Source organism: Metopolophium dirhodum, chromosome 7 (assembly GCF_019925205.1).
Source record: "Metopolophium dirhodum isolate CAU chromosome 7, ASM1992520v1, whole genome shotgun sequence".
NCBI classification, from domain to species: Eukaryota; Metazoa; Arthropoda; class Insecta; order Hemiptera; family Aphididae; genus Metopolophium; species Metopolophium dirhodum.
The window spans coordinates 9,289,352-9,313,372 of NC_083566.1; the positions used below are offsets into that span (position 1 = coordinate 9,289,352).

The following is a 24,021-nucleotide window of genomic DNA, read 5'->3' on the forward strand; positions in this document are numbered from 1 at the left end:
CGAGCGTTCGTTTTCGAGATACAAAAATGTATTGGCGAACAATCGCCGCTCATTCACTTTTGAAAATATAAGAAAAATTTTAGTGACACAATGCAATTCATTTGGGTAAGATTTATAAAAATATTAAATTATAAAAACAATATGCATTTATATTTGAAATGTTTGTTTTTTTCTGTTACAGGCAAGTTTAAATAAGAAGCAATCAAAATAATAATTAATAATATATAACTATATAAGTTTGTAATATTTTAATGTTTTTTTTCGAAAATTAAAAAATTTTAAGAGCATATATGATCATTTTTAAGTGCATAAATGCATGCATATTTTAAGGTTTTATAGGGCATGAAGTCCCTAGCCTTAGTACTTACAACACACAGCACACCGTAAGATGTCGACCTACCACAGCACATACTCCTCTATTCATCCAGGCCCGTAGGGCCGTAGCCAGACTAAATTTTCAGGTGAGACAAACCAAATTTTAGGAGGGGGGGCAATGATTAGGTCCAGGAAGGAAATGCCCTAACTAAAAAAACTTAAAATACTTTTAACTTATAACTTATTAACTTTTCGTTAAAAATTAGATTTCTATACAAAACAATCTGTATAATATATGATATATATCCATTCTTAGAACAATATTCTGCTATACAACATGAAATATATAAAATGCATATTATGTTATATAATTTAAAAATTATAAAACTAACTAAAATAACGATAGTAAAATAGGTAAACATTTTTTAAAATTTATTATAATTTGTATTTATTTCATTGCTAATAATTATAATATTAAGATAAATATAATATTATGACTGTTATGAATAATATATTTTTAACAGTAAAATATTTAAATATGTATATACCCAATCACAGTTTTAGTTTACATAAAAACGATTATAAATTATAATAACTAATCGGGCAAATGAATATGAAACACTTAATAAATATTAGTCATCAAATAATTGGCTTATTGTACTGCACACATTCGTCATTCTTTATAAATGTATGATATAAGTAGGTAGGTATGTAAATATGTAATAAGTGATGTAGAACTGATGATAAGTGATAACCTTATATATTTATAAAGTAGGTATAGGTACAGATATCTATATAGTACAATATAGTTAGTATAGATATTTGTGGGTAGGTACTAGCGGTACCTTGAAATATTCTTTGTCGAATTACATCTCGTCATCTATGCATCATAAAATTGAAATAATATATATTCCAATAAATTATAACTATAATTTGATTCGTTCAATTTCCTTTAAGAGGCTTAACATAAATAATACAAAAGTGGGTAAGTGGATGTCGCTCTACTGTACAGTAAATTACAAGAAGGTCCCGTGGCGCAACCAGAATTTTTTCAAGGGGGAGGGGGCGTTCATACTTGTTAGAACTTAGAACATTACAGACATTTTAAACACGGACTAGGAAAAAAATCTGATATCTATAATCTATATACATATACAATATATACATGCGTACAATACATTTTTCGTAAATTATAAATCAATGTTTAATAATATTTTAGAATTTGAGAAAATACATAGGTTAGGTTATTATTTATTATTTTTGTAATTCCAAAAAAAGTTAAAATAATTCATAACATAAAATCTAAACGACGGTTCGAATTAGCTAGGTAACGCGTATTTATAATTCAGATGTTATAGCCACGATAAATAATTAATTACTATCTTTAATCGTGGTTATACCTACTGACGTTGAAATGAATATTTAAAGCAGCTAAAGTGGCCATAGAAATAAAATAAAAATATTTGACACTTAAAAAAAAACAAATGAATAAACTATTTTTACATACATAAGTACCTAGTACTATATATTAGCCAGTACCTGGTATACAAAATCAATTTTATTTTGATACTGATGGTCGATACTTGATTAATTAAGATTATGCATACCAATATTTATATATAAGTTACCCTATGAAGAGGTGTTACCATTGGATTTCTTCCTCAACACGATTCATGTTACTTTTATCTGTTTTTTTTCTCTATCTATTTTGCTTATTGTAATTATTGTGTACAAATTGTAAATTGTCTTTCTTAATAAAAAAAAAAAAAGTTACCCCAAACCCAACTAAATATAATATAATACAAACTAAATGCAGCTGATGATGTCAATAATAATTTAATTTTAATTTTTGCCTATGCTGTTTTATATCTGCCACCGCCCACCGTACTTACGTCCACCATATTTTATAAAAAATACCGATTTACATATTGTACGAAAAGATTTTTCGACTTCATCCAGTGGCGAAGATTTAAAAGAATTTGTTTTGAATGCTGAGTTAGAATGGCAAGAATTAGTTAAACATTGTCCTACAAGGTGGTTGTCAGCTGGCCCAGCGATCCAAAAAATTCTCAAGTTTTATCCTGCCTTGATATCTTATTTTATTTCTCTTGGCGAAGACTGTCCAAAACAAATAAAAAAACTTTTATAGAAATTGAACATTTATTTAAAAACCAAGTATTTACTTACATTTTTGTGCCAATGTTACTATTTTGTTTGAAAAAGCAAGTAAATTACTTCAAAAGTCTGAGACGAGTTCCCCCGAGATATTTTATATTATGGATGAGTTAAAAACTAATATTTCAACTCGTATAAATGAACAGTTTTATGGCTCAAATTTCATCACATGTAAGAATAAATTATCAGTATCTAACATAAATACTATAAAAAAAGACTTTGATATGTTCTACAACACTGCATTAACATATTTATCTAATCATTTTGATTATGAATCTTCGCCACTAAAATTTTTGAAACCACTTTGCTTAAAATCAAATTTGTTACTTTATCAAGATATTGCAAAATAATTGAAGTATTTGGACTATTTGATGTAATTTCTTTAGATGAAATATTTGAAGAATTTACAATTATCAAGCATACTAAACCAACTGTTTGCTTAAAAAATAATTAAACTCTTTATGAAAAATTGTTATAACACTTTTATCAATTCAGAAATTAAAAAAATTTGGAATATTATTAGAATTTATTCTAAGTATTCCACCATCTAATTCTCATGTAGAGAGGGTTTTTTCGATGATAAAACTAAAATGGACAGATATGTTAGAAATCGTTGTTTAGTGGACTTAATAAAAAACGAATTAATGATAACACTAAATATATTGCCTTCCACAAATAGTTCCTGTACTGATTTCGTGAACTTAGTGAAAGATGATACAGCTTTTTTGAATGCCGTGAAGAGCCAGAAAAAATACAATTGGAAATATGAATAATTTACAATTTATAATTTATAATACTTTTTTTGTTAAAAATTCCGTCTAAAATATTATATTATTATTATTATTTTATTAAACATTATGTTTATTATACAATTTATAATAATAAAGTATATACATATAGAGAGCAAATATATCCGTATTATGTACTTACATCTTATATTATAATATGTTATGCCAGAAATGATTGCCTTTATAATAATATATTAAAACCTGAAAAAAATGTTCTCGTATTGGAAAAAAGTCCCGATTTTTTTAACTGGATAGTTGGGAACCCTGTGTAGGGGCCGATTTTAAAATTTCCCGGTGGGCCATATTATGAACTATGCTTCCATGATATTTTTCAATAAATAAAATCAATCATTTTAACAGCAGGCTGTGTCGGTCGTTTTATACTTTCCCAGTGCGTGATCACACTGCTATCGTGGCCGAACAGCTGTGCTGTGAAAAATAATGATACGTACATGGGTACCCTCCACCCCGCCGATCATCACCACCACAACAATGTCACTATTTTTTTAATACTCACTACTACAACAAACTGTCTACCACCTCCTACCGCTCGCAGATAACTACGTTTATTTTACGTTGCGTAGTTAAAAGTTGTATGGGTACTATACCTACGCTCAACGCTGATTGCCAAGTGCCCAAGTGGTCACTGGTCGAACTGGACAGTTGTCAGTACTCAGTACTCAGTGGAGAGTATGTCAGTGACGAACGACGAACGACGTTGACGGAAATAACATTCCACTGCGCAGCTCCGCGGACAGCACGCATAACAAACATAATATATTTATGTGTACAATGTTCATAATTTAATACACACGCACATTGGTATACAACAGAACAGACTATTATCATATTTATTGCATAATCGTGTCGTGATCGTTATTATTCTAATTCGTGTTTACTGCGACGCACGCAGTCTATTGTTTTCGTATCAAACTTGCATTTCACCTGCCTACGAAAAAGTACAACAAATTGTGTTTCAGTTGGACGCGAGTAAGTGACAAGTGTTCTTCGTCTCGCTGTTGTTTAATTTTTACGCTTTTTACTCGTAGCAAACAAAAATATCATTGAGTTACGGGCACGCTATAGTGTTTTGATGTGTGGGTGTTAACTGTTGACACAATTCCGCAGGTCGTATTGGCGCGTGCAGTCGAGTTCCTATCCTAATTGTCGCTGGTCACGCGCATTGCAACGCGATCATGGCGACCAGGAAGAAGGTTTTACTGAAAGTGATCATATTGGGTGATTCGAGCGTGGGTAAGACGTCGCTGATGAACCAGTACGTCAACAAAAAGTTCACCAACCAGTACAAGGCAACCATCGGCGCCGATTTTCTGACCAAAGAGGTGATGGTCGACGATCGGATCGTCACAATGCAGGTGAGCAAGCATACCCGTCACCCGGTCCGATTCCTTTGTGGCTTTGTGCACGTCGGCCACCAAGGTCAATGGACGTCGGCCGTCGGGTAGATTGATTGCGACGTCGACAACTTAACCGTAGCTACGTCGTCGTTGTTATCATTGATAAGACATAATATTATTAATTTTTGGTTTCGGCCATGACTATAGTTAATTCCATAATCGTGGTTTCCGCCTAGAACGCATTATATATTTTTATCCGATATCGATAAATTATAAAACGTAATAATTGATTTTATTATGATTTATGAATTATTGCCTTTTGGTATAATTGTTTTACGTTTATAATTTATATTTTATACTAGATAATAATATATATAAGAACTATGCGTTCGGTGGCCCACAGTAGTAATGTTATATTAAAGATTTAAGACACCTACTGTAAAATCTGGGATCAATTCATTCTAGTCTAGTTCCCCAACAACACATCCCGTCTCACTTGTTTCAATACCATTTTTGCTCGACAGATACCTAAATTATTATTATGCATGAACTTATGTCACAAATAAATCCATCTGTTCTACCTATGCTGATACTTTTTTTCCTATAATCAAAGTAAAGATTGAACTAGATATCGATTGATTTCTAAATAATTAATTATTATGGCATATTAATATCTATGAAGACACACAGTTGATATAAACACAATTTTAATACTCTCATATTGTTTACTCAAATTTACCCATTCTGTAATAGGTAGATAATGAATCAATATATAACAACAATTCAAAGACGACATGAAAGTAATATTTCCTGGAAAAAATATAACTAATTGACAAAATTATGTAATAATACAAATTAAAATTATTAATTTTTTGAATTGATTTATATATTCAGAGTGATTCTTTTAATACTAAACCGACATTATCATCATTCATTTTCGTTCTTAGGTAGGTACTAGAGACCGGTCAATTATTCCCACTACGCCACGGTGCATTTTTTAGTTCATTATTGTAGCGCTATAGAAAAGTTAATAATATAAATCCAAATTCATTTACGGTAGCCCGCGGCTGTATGGCTTCCTAGGAATGATATGGTGCGGCAGCCAGCGGCCTAAAAATTATTATACGTAATTATTTTTACGCGACCGCCTAATAAGTGGAAAAATGGCAAGTCTTGCTCTTAACAAACTGCTTGAAATTTGGTGTATGATTTGTGAAAACTATATTTGTGCAATTTATTATCGGTTTTTACTTTTATTCCTTGTACGCAGGCCGGACGAAATTGGTCATTGGTTACCGCTGGCCTTAGGGTTTATGCCTAACCGTATACTCTTAAGATCTTTATAAAAATCATGTATAGTCTGTGTATAATACTCTCAATGAATTTGTGAAAAAGATAGTAATTGTTTTTGTAGTGGGTGATTTATGTCTTTATTGAAAACCAATAAAAATGTATTCAAATAATATTAAATATATTTATACATTTATTCAATGAAATATACGATTTGTTTATCATTAATACTCCCTTAATTATACCAAGGTCATGGTCTGGAACTTAATGTAGGCAATGGCATATTATGCATAGGCCCAACTAGGAACATTTTTCTGGGAAAGTTGAATTGTATCAGCAGCATAGACCCTGATAATTAATATTTTAAACTAAAATATGATTAAAAAACTGGAGAGGCTAAGCCAAAAATGATTTAAATCAAAATTATAATTTACAATCATCTTTTGTTTTGTTTTTTTTTATTTTATAATGTTTATCCCTAGATTTTGCCAATGAAACTATACTTGGTACTCACTGTATAATATGAATACTATTATTCATTATACTTTTTTGTTATTATGGATTATAATAGATATGGGATACAGCCGGTCAAGAACGTTTCCAGTCATTAGGAGTGGCATTTTATCGTGGTGCTGATTGTTGTGTATTAGTATTTGATGTAACATCACCAGGATCTTTCAAATCTTTGGATGGATGGCGGGATGAGTTTCTAATACAAGCATCACCATCAGATCCTGATCATTTCCCTTTTGTGGTCCTAGGCAACAAAGTCGATTTAGATAATCGAGCTGTAAGATAATTTTATCATTTCTAATATATTATAATTATTAATGTTATACATATGTATAGGTGTCCACTAAAAGGGCTCAGCAATGGTGCCAGAGCAAGAATGGTTTACCATACTTTGAAACATCTGCTAAGGAAGCAGTCAATGTTGAACAAGCTTTCAAAACGATAGCACGAAATGCATTAGCTCAAGAATCAGATGTAGAGCTATATAATGAATTTCCAGATCAAATAAAGTTGGACGGCGGTTCTACAGACAACAGATCCTCGGGCAGTGATAATTGTGCTTGCTAATGATAATCAATTATTACATTTCCTGGAATATTGCTGTCTATTATCAACAAACATACTCCTTGGCTGAGTTTCTAACAAGATTCAAAGTTATTATCTTGAGTATATTATATGTATAAATTAATGAAAAAAGAACATTATATAAACGTGGAGATAGTCTATTATTTAATATTTGAATTTAAGTTATAAATATATATTTCATTTGTTTCTACTTATATGTATGGTCACATTATACCCTAATATTATTTTTATTATTCTTATTATTATTACTTTTCATTAATTTGTCAACAGAATGTTGAGTATTTTGTTGTACTTATAAAATATCTAGCTTATTTACAAATACTTTAGAATAAAACATACATATTATAATATATTAATATGTATGTTTATTTTCAGTATAAATATTGATACATATTTTTATTCCTTCATTTAGTATAAATTTTTACTCATGAAATAAATTTTTTTTTTCTGTGTATGTATAGAATTTATATCTGAACAAAACCAATTTGCTTAGTAATAACTACATTTTATACCTACTAAAAACAAATTTTTTTAATATTATCTCAAATTTTATTCCTTATTTATCTTAACAAGTAAACTTCGTTAGTCTTGCTATAATATTATATTAATGTTAGCAATAATCGACCAAATTGTTTTTATCTGTACATAAACCTGTTCTACCTTGTTATTCTATCTGTAAATGAATTACGAAATGCTAACAATCAATAGTTAAACTCTCAACAGTAATTGTCAAGAGGACGTGCTACCCGCATGTGTTTTCTCTGTCTTACAAATGTACAACAGCCAAAAATTGTTTTGCAGGTAACAACTTTAATGTCTCTATTTTATGCTATTTTATGCGTTTGTAATGATAGAGACAATGCATGCAAATGTACCATGCTCTTAATAGAAAACTAATTATTGAACAAGTGTATTTTATATATATTATTATATTTAATACTATAATACTATAATAATATTATATTATCTATAAACCTATATAAATAAGAAAAAATGATGCAGATATTATAGTACTGAACTCTTGATATTTACATTATTAATTAATTTAATAATTTAATTTCAAGGGGATGTGCTACCCGCATGTGTTGTCTCCGTCTGACCAATGTACAACATAGCCAAAAACTGTTTTCCACGCAACTACTTTACTCCCTTTGTATTTATAGTAGAAATACCAAAATTTCACAACGCATAGGGAAAAACATTATCTGTAACTTAGCGTTTCAATTTTTTTGATAACACTAACCAATCTTTCTTAACAATTAAAAGAGAAAACCTAATGTTCTCAATATGATAACTTTAATTGAAAACGCTACATCACAGACAAAGTTCTTCCCTATGTGTTGTGGAATTTTGGTAATTCTACTATAAATACAAAGGGAGTAAAGTAGTTGCGTGGAAAACAGTTTTTAGCTATGTTGTACATTGGTCAGACGGAGACAACACATGCGGGTAGCACATCCTCTTGAAATTAAATTATTAAATTAATTAATAATGTAAATATCAAGAGTTCAATACTATAATATCTGCATCATTTTTTCTTATTTATATAGGTTTATAGATAATATAATAGTATTATAGTATTAACTATAATAATATATTATATAAAATACACTTGTTCAATAATTAGTTTTCTATTAAGAGCATGGTACATTTGCATGCATTGTCTCTATCTTTACAAACGCATAAAATAGCAAATTGTACATTCTTAATAATATATTTAACTCTATTATGTTTGATATAAGAGCAAATTAACCTATTATAGAATATCTAATGAATTTTAATTTTGAAGCAAGTTATGAGTATTTTAAAATTGTAAATTGCTTATACATTTTAAAATACTCATAGCGCGCTTTAAAATTAAAATATTAAAAAAAACCTAAGAGATCTACTAGATAATATATCTTACTTCTTAACTTGATAATAGGTAAATTTGCTCCAATATTAATCTTATTTTAACAGAGTTAAATGGATTATTTAAAACATGCAATTTGCAATATTTTACGTTAGTAAGACAAAACGCACTCGAGTGTAGTGTCCTCTTCGTCTATTTCAATTCTATAGAGCTTCAGAAAATTGAATATAACAAAAAACAACAAATCTAGTAAAACATAAAATGTGCTTATTTCATTATTGTTATTTTTCGGAAATGGAAAGTTAACTTTGTATAAACTATATAAGTCTGTATACCCACTGATGTATTTCGGCTTGTTTTCCATTATTTATTTCATGTAATAACTAATAGATCTATTTTGTCGTGAATCACGTACTCAGATATAAGTACTAGTATAATAAATATACTTATACAATTTTAGGTCCGGCGTCTACGCATAGATACATTCAACATTTGTATGTTGTTGTTACATTAATTATACATTTATTGTTGTATATATGATATATCTATGGGTCTATGCCATGATTGCCCCATGGTCCCTTTAGACATACCTAACCTAACCGGCGGAGATGGGTGGTGCGGTCACGGCAAACTACATTACAGTCATGCACTATAATGAATCAACATGTTGAAATCGAAAACGAGACTACTGACTATACTTATTACTTATAGATATATATTTAATCATCGTATTTATATTTCATAATAAATGGTAATACAAGTTTATTGATAATTCGTTTAATTCAATTGAAACTTGTGGGAAATATACATGAATCGTGATACAATACGATAATTACGTATTTAACACGGACCAAGATATATAGGTAGGTATATAATCCTATTATAATTAGTCCGTGGTATTTAATATTTATGCTGTTTTTGCACGGGAGAGTAAAAACTGAAAAGTTGCCGCTGGCGATATGATAGCAACGTTTTGTTTTCTTCAAAGGGGCTCTAAAAATCGTACACAGCATTCAGTCTAATACAAATTGTATTAGGTAATTGTATCCCTATCTAATACATTTCAAAATGCACGGGCTTTAATTTGCGAAACCATCACAAGAATTCACCACCAGAAGCACGCGAATCAGCAGCCACTTTTCATTCTTCAATATTATCTTCTCAGGTTCTCTACATCCGCGTGATCCGTGATTGTTGCCATAGATATTTAGAATAATAGATATGGCGATTTGCCATTTTGTGCATTTCTTCTTTACGACCACGAACCTAACCTAACCTAACCTAACCAAATGTGGACATCGTGGTCTGTGTGAACGTGTGTCCCTGTAACCATGTTTTGAAATCTGAAATACTACCACACTACCTACAGGTTGTCAAGTTACATTACAAATTTACAACCACGATGTAAGATAGTACTATCTTAAATTGGGGTTACAACTTACAATGCGTTATCATATTATTATGTAATAATTATTGAGTGTTATAATTTATATTTATATCACACAATTGGGAATTTTGGAATTAAATCAATCTAGTATCTAGTATCTACCCAATACCCATCAATTAATAATTTTTAAAGTTTTGAAAATTATAAAAATGCGTCTGTAAATTGTATCAATTTTTTATAAGGATGATTTGTAAACAGTTTATTGTAACTTAATACGTTGTATTGTTAATTTGTACCACAAAAATACCTATTACAATATAATATTCTAAATTGTCAATAAGACTGTTGTGTATTCTAAATTCATATACCTATCAATAATTTAAATTTGTAATTAGTTAACTATTTACTATACTATTTATGTTTTAAATAAACTTCAGCAACTAAAGTATACATTTTACTATTAATACATTATAATTCATAACGTTTATCAAGTAATAATAATGTATAGGTAATATTATTAATTATGTGTTGATAAGACAACAAGCGTTGAGAAGAATATTTATTTACAAGGTACCTTTTTATTTTGTTTTATATATTTATTATCTTTTATACAAGGTGACTCACCAAACATGCTCATCAGCATTTTTCCTTTAATAATTGAACTAACAGATTCTGATTTTTGGAATTTTTAAATATTATTTTTAATTCTTTAAATTGTTTGTACTACCTACTTAAGAAGTGTCCTGTAGCGACCTAAACTTCTAAATTATACAGTGGATAATTTTTCTGAAGATGTTGACATATTAGAATCAACATTTTAATATGTAGTTTTTGAGTTTTTTGCTTTATACAGTAAGTATAATAGATCCATGACAACGGGTTCGGAAAATATGGAGGCTATGGTGATTTATATTAATCCAATAAAATTAATAATTTGTAAAAATGGTCCAAGTATAAACAAATACTAGATTCAATATTACATCTTTTAGATTTCTGTAAAACCACTTTAAAGGACTAATATCTCTGAATAAACATTTTAATAACTGAGACACTACTCATTTGAACTTTGAATTAGGTACATTAACATTTTCAAAAATAATATCTACTAAAAATGTACAGTAAAAAAGCTGTGTTCTCATTTAAAAAACAGAAGTTTGTGTTGTCACAGGACAATTATTAAGTGTACAATGCAAACATTTGAATATTCTAATAATCAGAATTTGAATAATTTAATTATTAAATGTAAAATTAGGGGTGAGCATGCTTGGTGAATCTCCATACATATATAATATACTATTATAAGGCTTAAATATTAGGTTACTTTGTATAGTATATTGATTATTTAAATCAATTATTCGATTCATTATTGGACAGATCATGCACTATACTCTGGCTCACGAGAGATCATTATCGTTTCGCGCATGTAGACTAATTGTATTCTCCCACTTTGTGCCATTCAGTTTATGTCAAATACGTGGGGATGCTTGTAATGAAACGCGGATACAGTAATGGTCTCTAATGGGCCGGAGTATAGTAATATTTATTATGAAATTAACATGATATACAAAATTTCAAAAACTAATAAAAAATTAATTTAATTCATCTATTCTATTATAATAAGAGGTAAAGTTGTGAGGTTGTAGGGGATAATCTCTGGATCTACTGAACCGATTTTGAAAATTATTTTACCAATAGAAAACCATATTATCCCTAAGTAACATAGGCTAAATTAAAACCCGGGAAGGTGCTCAAACAGGGATTTTGAAATTTACGAAGGAAATGTTTGTTTGTAAATTGTTGCTATTGTTTATAGTATAAATAATTAGTAGAAATTAGTATTTATTTATTAGTGGTTGCCATTGGTTATTCGGGCAGATCAGGTACAAGAAGAGCTGTATGTTTGAAAATGTTCACATAAACATTTTTTTTTGTTCATTGAAATTTTCAGCAACATTAAAAATTTTCAAGTTTTCAATTTTTTTTTTTTTTTTCACAACTTAGGATATCATATATGAATACCAGTAGACGTGGACATAGGCCGTAGGCACGATTCCAACTTTGTTATATTGGTTGATCGGGCAGATCAAGCATGCATACAATCTAAATTTTGCACAATGTCTTCTTGATATTCCGTCGTATGTTGTCCGCAATCCGACGTAACGGATGCCTACTAGGGTGGCTGAGTGGCACTTACTGCAGCGAGTTACACCCAAAAATAGTTGAACAATCACAATTTTTTTAAGAGTTGACATTTTTTACAGACAACAAAGTGTGCATGACAGCTATGTTATAATAAATTAAAAGAAATATGGCATATAAATTTTGTACAAATATATTTATTAAAAATACAAATCTTTAGGAATCAAGGTAAAGTGGCCCATACCCAGCAATTCTATTTACATGGCCACAGATGTATAAACTTTTTAATATGAGGGGGGGAGGGCTAATCCCTATACTCTATTCCAATTAAGTTAGGAAAAACGGCGCCACTTAGAAACTGTAGGACCCCTGTGATTAGAGAGTAGTCTGTAGCCAACAAGACTGCACATTCAAGAATAAAATACTGAAAAATGAATTTTTTTGATTTCTTGGTTAATTATTATAGGTACTTTATTGTTAAGCCATAAAAAACCGAAATATAAATAATTCTCAACAGTCTGGTTATCATTGGATTTGTTTAGTAAAGAAGACATTTTTTGAATTTTGGTGTACCACAATAGATTACTACGGGGAAAGTTGGTGTTATGGTATATGATGAGAAATTAGTTAAAGTTACATTATCTACATAAACAATTTATATTTACCTATATCAAATTATCATTTTTTGATAAACAAATTAGATTCTTATAGTGGTTGAGGTTTAGTATTTGCTAATTGTTGGTTCATTTCCTGGGTGCTCTTATTATTTTTTATACTTATGATCTCGCTTCCTAAATAAAATATTTCATCAACTTGGTGTAGTTTCTGGTTGCTTGCCTAAATAAAAATGAGCCATTTTTTTATTATTATTATTATTGTCTATTTTATTGTTATTTGACTTTGTATTCGATTTTCAAATTAAACAAAAAGATGTTGTAAATTTAAATTATGTTTAAATTGTTTTGAGACAATATTTAGACAAATCGATAAGTCATTCCCTCGAAAATATTATTCTCTATATTTTTTGTAATGGGTGATTTTACTCTAAAATTACTTAAAATATAGAAAAAAATGATTCTGCGTAAATGCGTTTTGTCTATGTTGCGCGTGGACCAGAGAGAGAAAACAAATAGTGCACTAACATCCTCTTAATGTAGTATTTTATTTAAATGAATTAGTTGTTTTTTTTTCAGAAAAATGTTTACTTGTTCAATTTGTGATGAGACATTTGTTGGAATTCATCACGACTCTACTTATACAACACAGTGTGGCCATGTCTTTCATCATCAATGTCTCATGAAATGGTTAGCAAGGTAAAATAATATATTATTTTAATTTTATTTGTTATGAACTTATTGCTTGAAAAAAAAAGTTGTATTTTTATGTTTTATTTTTGTGTCTAAAGATCAAAAACTTGCCCACATTGTCGTTCATCGGTATTAGAAAATAATCTGGTTAAATTGTTTTTACAAGTTGATCCTAATGCTCGAGTAACATGGAATAGAAAAACTGATGAAGAAATAAATACACTAAAGTAAATATTTGTTATTATTAATATTTGAACTCACATAGAACTATAAGGGGAACTATATAAGGAATATTGAATGATAAATTAAATTCATTTCATCATCCTTTAATTCATTTTGAATAAAATAGAACATAAGGTAATTAATACTACCTACCATCTTGTTTATTTAATTAATAGTTTTGTCCATAAAAGGTTTCTAATATTTGATCTAGCATAATCGATAAAAGAATAATAATGATTTATTTATCTAAGTTGAAGGACAGTAAAAATCCTTACAACGGATTTGATTGGTACAAACTGATTTATAAAGGAGTTTCTAACTAGGGAGACTAAAATATACGGGACTAATGTTATTTTCCATTGTAGGGAGATTTCCATCTTTCCATCTTATATGGAGACATGTAGTCTGTTAGGTTTTACTGTATCTTCTTTAATTAATATATTTAAATTTATGTTCTTTTATAAAATATTTTCTAACCGTCCAAATTTTGCTATTCATTACCCAGTATTAATCCAAATTATGATAAATTTATAAAAAAAATAATGAGTTAATCAAATATAAAATTGTATAAATATAATTTAAATGCTTTTAAATGTAATTAACTTTATTAATATATTTATTGGAGCAGAAGTTCCCAAACTTTTTACAGTACGATTCATTTTGGAAAATTTTTAAATTTTTGTGACCCACAACATACTAGTGACTGTTATTTTTTATTTTTTTTCATTGATGATTAGCTATGTTTGAGATAACTTTTTTAGTATGACAGAGTTGTCGGTGACACGTCACTTTGTCACTGGTACACTCTTAACTCTCACAAATAATGACAAAACATTTCAAAAATCACATGGGCAATTAGGAACTAAACTGCATTTATACCAAAGTAATAAATTTAGGTACAATACAGTTACATGGAAAATACTCTTAATTTATACATAAAATAAATGTATATTTCAAAACTGACCGCAACCCACCAAACATTAAATTGTGACCCACAGTTTGGAAATCTCTGTATTGGAATATTATTTAATTAAACAGATATCTGACAAATTAATAGATCTAAGAATATTTGAATTTAAATAATTTATTACTATTGAGTAACAAAATTTATTGAAAAGTTCTATTTATGCTTCAATTCAATTTTTAATTACAATAAACTAATATATTTATTGTATAATAAGTACAGATTTTTAAATTTTTAGGGAGCATTTAAAAAGAATAAAAGAGAAAGAAACCCGTAATACTAACTCAATCTATTGTCTTGAAACTCAACTAAAACATACAAAGAGTGCTTTAGACATTAGCAATAGATCTGTTTATTTATTTAAAAAAGAAGCTGAAAATCAAAAAAAGAATAATTCTGAAATTTCTGCTGAACTAAAATTAATGACTGTGTGAGTAATCTTAGCATAATATTATGCAATTTTTTTTATTACAACTTCATGATACTTTATTATGTATTTTTATTGCATTTAATGTTATTAATTTATTTTAGACAATACAATGAATCTGAAATTGATAGAAAGAAATTTCATGCCGGGTATTCACTCCTGCAATCAAAAATTAAATCACTGAACCATGAACTTTACGATTTACAATCTTCAAATTCATCTGTTATTGAGTAATGTATTTTTTTATTTAATTTAGGGCCGTTCTTACAATGTCCGGTTAAAGTTAACCGACACTTAACCGGCCAAATTCTGCCAGTAATAAAATCTTTTATCAGTCACTTTACCGGACATTGTAAGAACGGCCCTTAGACGAGTTAAGTATTGTGTTAATTGAGATTGGACATACTAATTTTATTTTATTTATCAACTAGTGAATTAAAATTTGAAATAGCTGATTTAAAATCAGAAAAAGCGTACTTTCAAAGCAGATGTTATAATATAGAGAATATAAATATTGAACAACCAAGTACATCAAAGGTAATTGGTATTTTTTTTGTTGGTATATGTTTTCTTGTCTTTCATCTAATGCAGTGGTTCTCAACCTATTTTGTACTTGGCACCCTTGGATGTTTTTAAAAATTCCAGATCATTTTTCACGCTATAATGCAGCTAATTATTTATTTATTTACAGTATGATGGTACGTATATTTGTGATATGCATTTTGTATATTTTCAATAGTTTTGCGGTACATTTGTTGAGAACCATTGATTTAATGTGATAAAAACAGTATAATAAATAATAATACTCAGTTTGTCAAGAGTTTTATAAACGAGATTTATCATAAACTATAAAAAAAAATCTTAGTTATTACAGTCAAGTGTTACAATAGTGGTGGCTCTTGCTAAGGCGTGGAAATGGAAGCGCTTCATATGCCTTTTCTCAAACAATATTTTTATTGTTTTTAGAATCAAATCTTTATAAATTTAAGAATATCGGGATGCTATTAAAAAACAAAAGTAATACTAAACATTTTTCTCTAAAGAACTATTATGCTCCTGAAACAAAAACAGTATGCAAATGTATTCTGATTTCTGTATTTTGAATGGTCGACAATCCTGCCTATTAATTCTCGACTCTCTTACAATTCTAAATTTCAGTAGAAAGTCTTTTGAAAATTAAATTCTGCCTTTATACAAACGAGGAAGAAATTTAAATTAAAACATTGGAAAGACCTCGGCTGGATTTAAATTTAATAAAAGTTATAAACCAACATTTGTGGCAATATATTTGTTACTTTACCATTGACTATTATTCCAAATATAATTCCTAGGTAGTATAGTGGTAATTATCCTTGCCTGTCACGCGAATACTGGGGTTCGATTCCCCGCCGAGAAGCTATTTAAGGCAGATGTTGTGGCCCATCTTGGTAGAGATATCGAAAATTGAATGAAAAAATACGCACAGTAAAACATTTGAATAACGCGCCGGACTGCTGGACGCATATTAGTGAGCCACCGGGATCTTATCATATTTACCTTGATAATTTTCCCTCTTGGGCCAGATTGGCTGTGTGTACGGTTGAAGAGAAAATGCAGGCGCTAGGGCCATGCCAATTTTGCGGATATTTTCTGAGAAATATAAAATAATATATTAATTTAAAAAAGTAAGAACTTGTTACTTAAAAGCTAAAGCTTTTAATTATTATTTTGTGTACCAACTACTTTTAACACCACTGTGTTACAAATATCTAATTTCTCCAAAATGTATATTTCAAACCAAGTGTCATACAATTAAAAGATTTAATGTTACTCTTAACTTTAGGCACCTGTATATTATGATATATTTCAAATGTTTTTTTAATATTATATTTAATTTTAAACATAAACATTGTTATTCTTATAAAATATTATATATTATATATTTAATTAAAATAGATATGTTGTAAAATAGTTGAAGTTATTTATGTATCTATATTTTCAGATGAATATTGAAAACAGAAATGCTATATCACTTCAAAATCAAACTAAAAGTGAATATTATGGAAATGATCCTCAGTTACACAGTACAATACCTTCTAGTTATATACTAAATATTTAATTTGTAATTAATACAATTTATTTTTTAATCCATAGTATCTACCAAACAATTTCTATTAGGATGTGTATTTTTATTTGTCGAGGGCCAAATTCAACAGGAAGATAATAATATATGCAATAACACTACGCCCAAGGATAATATTATTAAATATGGTGGATTAGTTGAGCAGTTTTATTCTGCTCGTATCACACATGTAATTTGTGTCACCCAAAAACATCTTATAGTTGAACAAGTAAAAATAATATTGATTTTTTATATAAATATATAATAATTGATAACTTTATTTTTTCCTTATACTTTCTTTAGGGTATAAAAGATGGTAAAAGATGCGTGACTGATTACTGGCTCAGCGATGTTATTTCTAAAAAAAGTATGATACCACCTTGGCTAGCTATTCATTTTCCCATACCATACAGGTAAAAAAAAATTATATATATTATAATAATTTAAATATTGCAGTATAAACTTGGAGTTAAATCTAAAATTGTTTTAATTGAAACAAATCGAAGAATTTTCATTTAATTGTTTTAAGATAAATATTTTTCTGGGCTGGATATACAATAAAATAATTTTTACCAATTTTTTGTAAGGTTTTTTATTTTATTGATCCTTAAGCCCGGCATCTATTAGTGTTTTGTATTGTGGTGGTGTTAGGGTTTGGAACGGTGAGTTTTTACACGTGAGTGTTTATGTTTGACAGAATTTTTAAGTGGGCACCTGTAGGTATCTGTCATGCCGGCACCTTTTTTCACCAAATCCCGTGACTGCCCGTAGCCAAGATCAAACCGGCGCCTTAGTCCGCTCGGCCACTCACTCCCCCTAAGGTTTTTGTTGTCATATTTACTTAAGAGGACATGTGCACGCATGTGTTGTCTCCGTCTTACTCACGTATAACACAGGACATTTTCGTTCGCTAGTTTCAATAGGGTGCTGTCAGTTTTGATATTAGAGTGAATCGACCTATTATCAAATTTTTAGGTAACAATGTTATCTGTGTTCTCTCGTTAGTTTTTTACGATATTGAAATTTTTAAATGAGTCATTTTCTAATATTAATATTTTACGTACTGATAACTCACTTAAAAATTAAAATATCGTAAAATACCAACGAGAGAACACAAAAAATGTTGTTACCTAAAAGTTTGATAATGGAGGTCAATTTACTCTAATATCATAAATAACAGCACCCTGTTGAAACTAGCAAACGAAAATTTGCAAAGTTGTACTCCTGTAAGACGGAGACAACACATGCGGGTGCGACGTCCTCTTAAGTAATATGCTATGGTTTTTATTTCAATCGAGTGTACTAAAAACTATTACTTATTATCAAATTTATAATAAATACTATTTATTTATTTTTCATTTACTTATTTCACAGATTGTCATAATGCTATCGTTATTATTCATAAATAAAAATAGAAATACTTACCTTACACAATTTTTTTGTCACATTTAACAATGAATTTAGGTAGACAACTCAGTTCCTGCATTAAAGTATTTGAAGTTATATTTTTTGTTTTTAATGTTATTTTTACAATGATTAGTTATTCTTAATGTCAATTAAGTTATTTGTAGTAAATTAAAGGAGAAACTATAAATATTTAAAGAATTATTGATTATAGTCAATTACTATTAATTGTAATAGTGAATAGAAAATAAATATGTTTTGATTTTATTAATAATTAATAATAACTATTATTATTAACCCAAAAAAAAAAAATTTGGTACAGGCTAATAAAATATTACTAGTGGAAAAATAATAATGTAGGTATAAGAAACATTATATAAAGTATATGTAATATAATTTAAAGAAGTTTTGATAAATTTCCTTCATTAGAGAAAATATTATACTTACTATTACTATATAAAATGAATAAATAGGTTTTAGTGTTTTACAGCTTATTCTACTCAAAATAATAATATGCTGCAGCATATTTTTATACATTTAATATTTTTATAAATTATAACAATGAAAAAATTATTATATGTTTTTCCTATTTTAAGTTAGTTGATTAAATGGTAACCCTTAGTAATTTGTATTTAATTATCTTAATATTGTATATTTGTGTCATTTTATTAACTTATAATTAGAAAGTATCACATAAGCTGATATTTTAACAGTTATTTTTGCACTATTGAATAAATCGTAAATAAAATTACCTCTTAAGTGTACATATTCAATTTCAAATCTTATAAGATTCTTGATGCTAATTTTTTAGGACTCCTACTTATACAAACTAAAATGTTCATAGAACAATTATTATTATTGTAAAGCCTTAAAAATTATTAATTTTCAATTTTGATAAAAATCTAAAAAACACAAAAAATTAAATTGTTTTAATCATTATTTTTTAGAATAGACAATTTGCCATGTCAACATTTTCAAATTTCAATTGTTAATTTTGGTATAAACGAAGGACATATAATTAAAGCAATGATTGAACTCGTCGGTGGTGGTCATGTTATGAAAGAAGTTACTTCCAGAACTGATGTTGTAATTAGCCGGAAGTAAGTCATTATCATTAAATATTAATTTACTTAATAATCATAATACATTATTATTATACAGTAAAACTTTTTTTTGGTCCCATAAAATGTTTTAAAATACATGAATACATAATACTACAATAGGCACTATAAATAACTAAATATTGCATTAATAAATTGCACCATGGGAATGTCTTCTAACTAACTTTGGTTTATTTTGTGTTATAAAATGAAAGTAAACAACACTCATATACAAAAATAAAACAATTAGATAACATAGTGAACAACTTCTGCCACTTTGAAAAAATTACCTTCAGACTCCACCCTGATGCACTACCTGAATTATGTTATTGTTAAAAACCCTGGTTTTTCTTAGTTGTTTTTTCTCGGCGCTTTTGAACACTAATGGGAATTGACCTCCCCAATGCACCAACTAGATTAATTTTCCCATCAAACAAGATACTGAAGTTGAAAATCAAAGCATTATTTTTACTACTTATCATATACACAGATACAAAAAAAAAAATAAACACATCATTATAAAATCAATACACTCATCGCTCCGCTCAGAATCTAAAAATAAAATTATTTTACTATACTGTAGCAAAAGCATTTTTAAATGGTATTATTAAATAAAAAAAACTCATGTGTCAGGTATTCCTGTTACAACCTGTATATATACAATTTTCTTGCGATTATGTAAATGTTAAATTTTTTTTATGTTAAAATGATAGTTTTTTTTTAATTTTTCACTATTTTACTTATTTTTGTTATTTAAACAGTATGATTTCTATAAAAAATTAATTGTTTAATAATTTAATGTACTTATATTTTTAAATGTAGATTAGAAGGTGAACTTGTAGAAAAAGCTTTATCAATTAATAAACCAGTGGTAAATGTTCAGTGGTTGAATGATATTCTTTTTGGAGCAAAACTTGGTATAAAAGAACCTGGAAATTTAAAATACCAACAATTTGATTTATGTAATCCATTTTTAGTGAATTATGACATGGTATCACATTTAATGGGTATGGTATCAATTAATTATACTATTGTGTATCTTGTAAATGGTTTGCCAATAAACTTATAGTTTTATTATTGCCTACTCACTTGAGTACTCAGGGTGGGTTGCATAAATGTCCTGTAACACCTTACCAAACCGTTAACCGCCAACGGTTCTGTAAATAAAACTGGGTGTTGTTTGTACGCCCGATACTGTAAATGGTTCTGTAAATTATCGATTACCGGACCTATAAACTACAGATCAGATTTTGGTTCGGTGAAATATCATTGATATTATCAATGTTATTGGTGGTTTTATTTTTTTGGTAATAGTGTTTATCAATAATTTTATATTGCTTTAAACTTCTTTGTTCTTCATACTAGCATAGTTTAATACTATCATTAACTTTGTGGAATGAATAAATTACAGGGCCGGTAACAAATTTACAGACTGTTCTTTATGCAATCCGCCCTAAATGTCAAATCTTTATCCATAATTCATAATTAATATATTGTAATTGGTTAAGAGGACTTCACACCAAAATGTGTTGTCTCCCTTTTATGTACAACATAGATCCTTTGCGTTCAGTCAAATCAAGTTTACATTGTTAGCTTTAATTTTAAAAATTGTACCAATGTTTGTTTGTCTGTTTTTATACTATACATTTTATGATAATTTAAAATATTTTTCTTTAAAAATGTCAATAACTTACTATTTAAACTAATTATAATGTCTTAAAAAACCGCCTTTCAAACACATGTTTTTTCCTTATAAGTTTGATAGTACGTCAATTCACTCTAATATTTAAACTAACCACTTTAATTTGCTATGTTGTATGTTTATAATTGTATTAAAATAAAATAGTATGGAAACAACACATGGTATGACATCCTCTTAAGAATAAAAAAAATATTATAAATTATAAATATTAAAATAAAATTTTTAGAGGCCTGGAAAACTCCTTTGTCTATTAATAAAAATCAACAAGTATATGATTTGACTTTAAATCCAGATAGTCCTACAAAATGTAAAAGACAAAAAACAATATCTGAATGCCAAAACATGACAAATTTAATTAATGATGACATTGATGACATTGATGACAATGATGTTATAATTACTTATATAAAAAGTTTACCATTAAAACCATGTGTTATGTTTTGTGGTTTTACAACGGATGATAAAGAAATACTTAAAATGGTATTTTGTCTTTTAGTTTTTTTTTTTATTATTATTATTATATAATATTAAATCTGTTGTTATATTTAGATATTATTTTTATTTGGCGGTACAGTAGCCAGTCACTTTTTTGAAGCAACTCATTTAGTCATGAACAAGCCTATACCATCGATAGAGTTTTTTGGTTGTCTTTCCACTGTTAAATATATTCTCAATGAAAATTGGTTAAAAGATTCACATTCCAGTTTAAAACTTCAAGGTAAAAGTTGTATTTTTAATTATTACATTAGCAATAAGTTTTTAACATTGAAAACTTTAGCAAATAGTTTACTACTTAATCTTTATATAAATAACTTTGATATTTTTAAGTATTCCCTAAATCTGTAACATCAATATAATATTTGGATAAGCTGGTTAGTGATTAAAATGTTTAAGGCAATTTAAATTGAATATTTAACCAATAAATTAAAGTAATAAAAACCAGTATTATATCATAACTTTCAAGTATCTCAAAATATAATATTTGTTACTTTTTACTTGAAAAATATTCTTCTTAAACAAAATAAAAGATAACTTAACATTGATTAGTTTACAAAATTACTTAATTATTTGTCGGTTAAAATATTTAATTTTTAAATTTAGAGAAAATATTTTTCTATTGATTTTAAGATCTTATTTTATGGTCACTCGTATTATAGCCTAGTCGGCAACCCGCATCCCACAGACAGCATATGGCCCTCATAGTAATTTTATGTGGCTCACAACTAAAATTTATAATTAGTTTAAGAGTCACAAACTATAAGAAAGTATGGACTGGAATCTGTGGATTAAATCGTTGTTTGTTTGTAGATACCTTGTTAAATTAACAAACCTAACAGATATAAATTAAATTGATATGATTATACATTTTTGTTTAAAATAAAACATGGTATATTCAAAATGTGACCCGTGAAAAATTTTCTATTTATTTTTTGACGCTTGTCATCAAAAAGGTTGTTGCCAACCTCTGATCTAGTGGAATCAAAATGTGATGTTTTGTTATTATGGTGATAAAATGTGTGACTGCATTATATTCCAAAATTTAAATTATTTTATTATAATGTAATTAAAGTTCCGATCCCTGGTTATGACTAATGAATATAGTATGTATAATTTGTGTTGAAATTACAAATATTAATATTTTTGTTAATGTTGATAATCAAAATTAATTTTCAGATGAGAAAAAATATTGTATAGAACATGTACAAGATAAACTTTTGGGCTTATGTTATATACCGGAAATTCTTGAAAACAAGAACCGTCGTTTACTATTTAGAGACTTATCATTCTTTGTTACTCCTGGAATTATATATCCACCCTCTCATTACTTGGAGCAAATCATTTCTTCTGCTGGTGGTACAATTGAAAGAACAAGAAGATCTTTGGAGTCAATCCGAGGTTTGGCACCCAATTCCTATTTTATAATCTCGTGTCAAGAAGATCACTATTTGTACAACGACTTATTAGATATTGATAACGGTATAATAATTTAAACATAGTTAATCTTTTGTGAATATTTATGAATTAAAATAATTTTTTTTAGTTGTTTATTTACCGGAATTTATAACATGTTCAGTCCTGGCGCAGCAAGTCCAACTACAAAAGTTTTTACTGGATGTAACTGCTCAAAACTAATTGTAATATTTTGTATGTTTATCCTTAATATTTGTGTAATAAACATTTTTTTAAATCCATTAAAGTTGAGAATATTTGAGAATAATACATGTGTTCTAGTCTGTATTGTTATTTTATCTAAACACTGCACAAATATGTGCCATGATTACAATATAATTGCACAGTAAGACTGCCACAGTAATTATAACTTATAAGTTATAATATTGTAATGAACATTGAAAAATTATTGACTCATGACTTGAATGTGGTGTGCATAGAT

At 28.1% G+C, this 24,021-nt stretch overlaps 2 protein-coding genes across 3 annotated transcripts; both read left to right on the top strand.

Annotated features, from left to right (window-relative positions):
- Positions 1 to 3,781: 3,781 nt before the first annotated feature.
- LOC132949240 (ras-related protein Rab-7a) lies at positions 3,782 to 7,254 on the top strand. Its single transcript, XM_061020022.1, has 4 exons — positions 3,782 to 4,268; positions 4,407 to 4,654; positions 6,498 to 6,716; positions 6,776 to 7,254. Exons 2-4 carry the CDS (start codon positions 4,475 to 4,477, stop codon positions 7,004 to 7,006), a joined length of 630 nt encoding a protein of 209 aa, XP_060876005.1. The 5' UTR covers positions 3,782 to 4,268; positions 4,407 to 4,474; the 3' UTR covers positions 7,007 to 7,254.
- Positions 7,255 to 10,392: 3,138 nt separating this feature from the next.
- LOC132949239 (PAX-interacting protein 1-like) lies at positions 10,393 to 23,849 on the top strand. Of its 2 annotated transcripts, none has more exons than XM_061020020.1 (15): positions 10,393 to 10,833; positions 13,596 to 13,715; positions 13,808 to 13,936; positions 15,134 to 15,325; positions 15,427 to 15,552; positions 15,754 to 15,859; positions 17,304 to 17,385; positions 17,456 to 17,652; positions 17,727 to 17,836; positions 19,775 to 19,927; positions 20,750 to 20,934; positions 21,856 to 22,109; positions 22,179 to 22,347; positions 23,304 to 23,606; positions 23,671 to 23,849. In XM_061020020.1, the coding sequence occupies exons 2-15, from the start codon at positions 13,600 to 13,602 to the stop codon at positions 23,760 to 23,762; spliced, it is 2,214 nt and encodes a 737-aa protein (XP_060876003.1). In that variant the 5' UTR covers positions 10,393 to 10,833; positions 13,596 to 13,599; the 3' UTR covers positions 23,763 to 23,849. The 2 variants fall into 2 exon arrangements, with proteins under 2 accessions (XP_060876003.1, XP_060876004.1); XM_061020021.1 differs by lacking the exon at positions 10,393 to 10,833 and adding an exon at positions 10,943 to 11,115.
- The last annotated feature ends 172 nt before the right edge of the window (positions 23,850 to 24,021 follow it).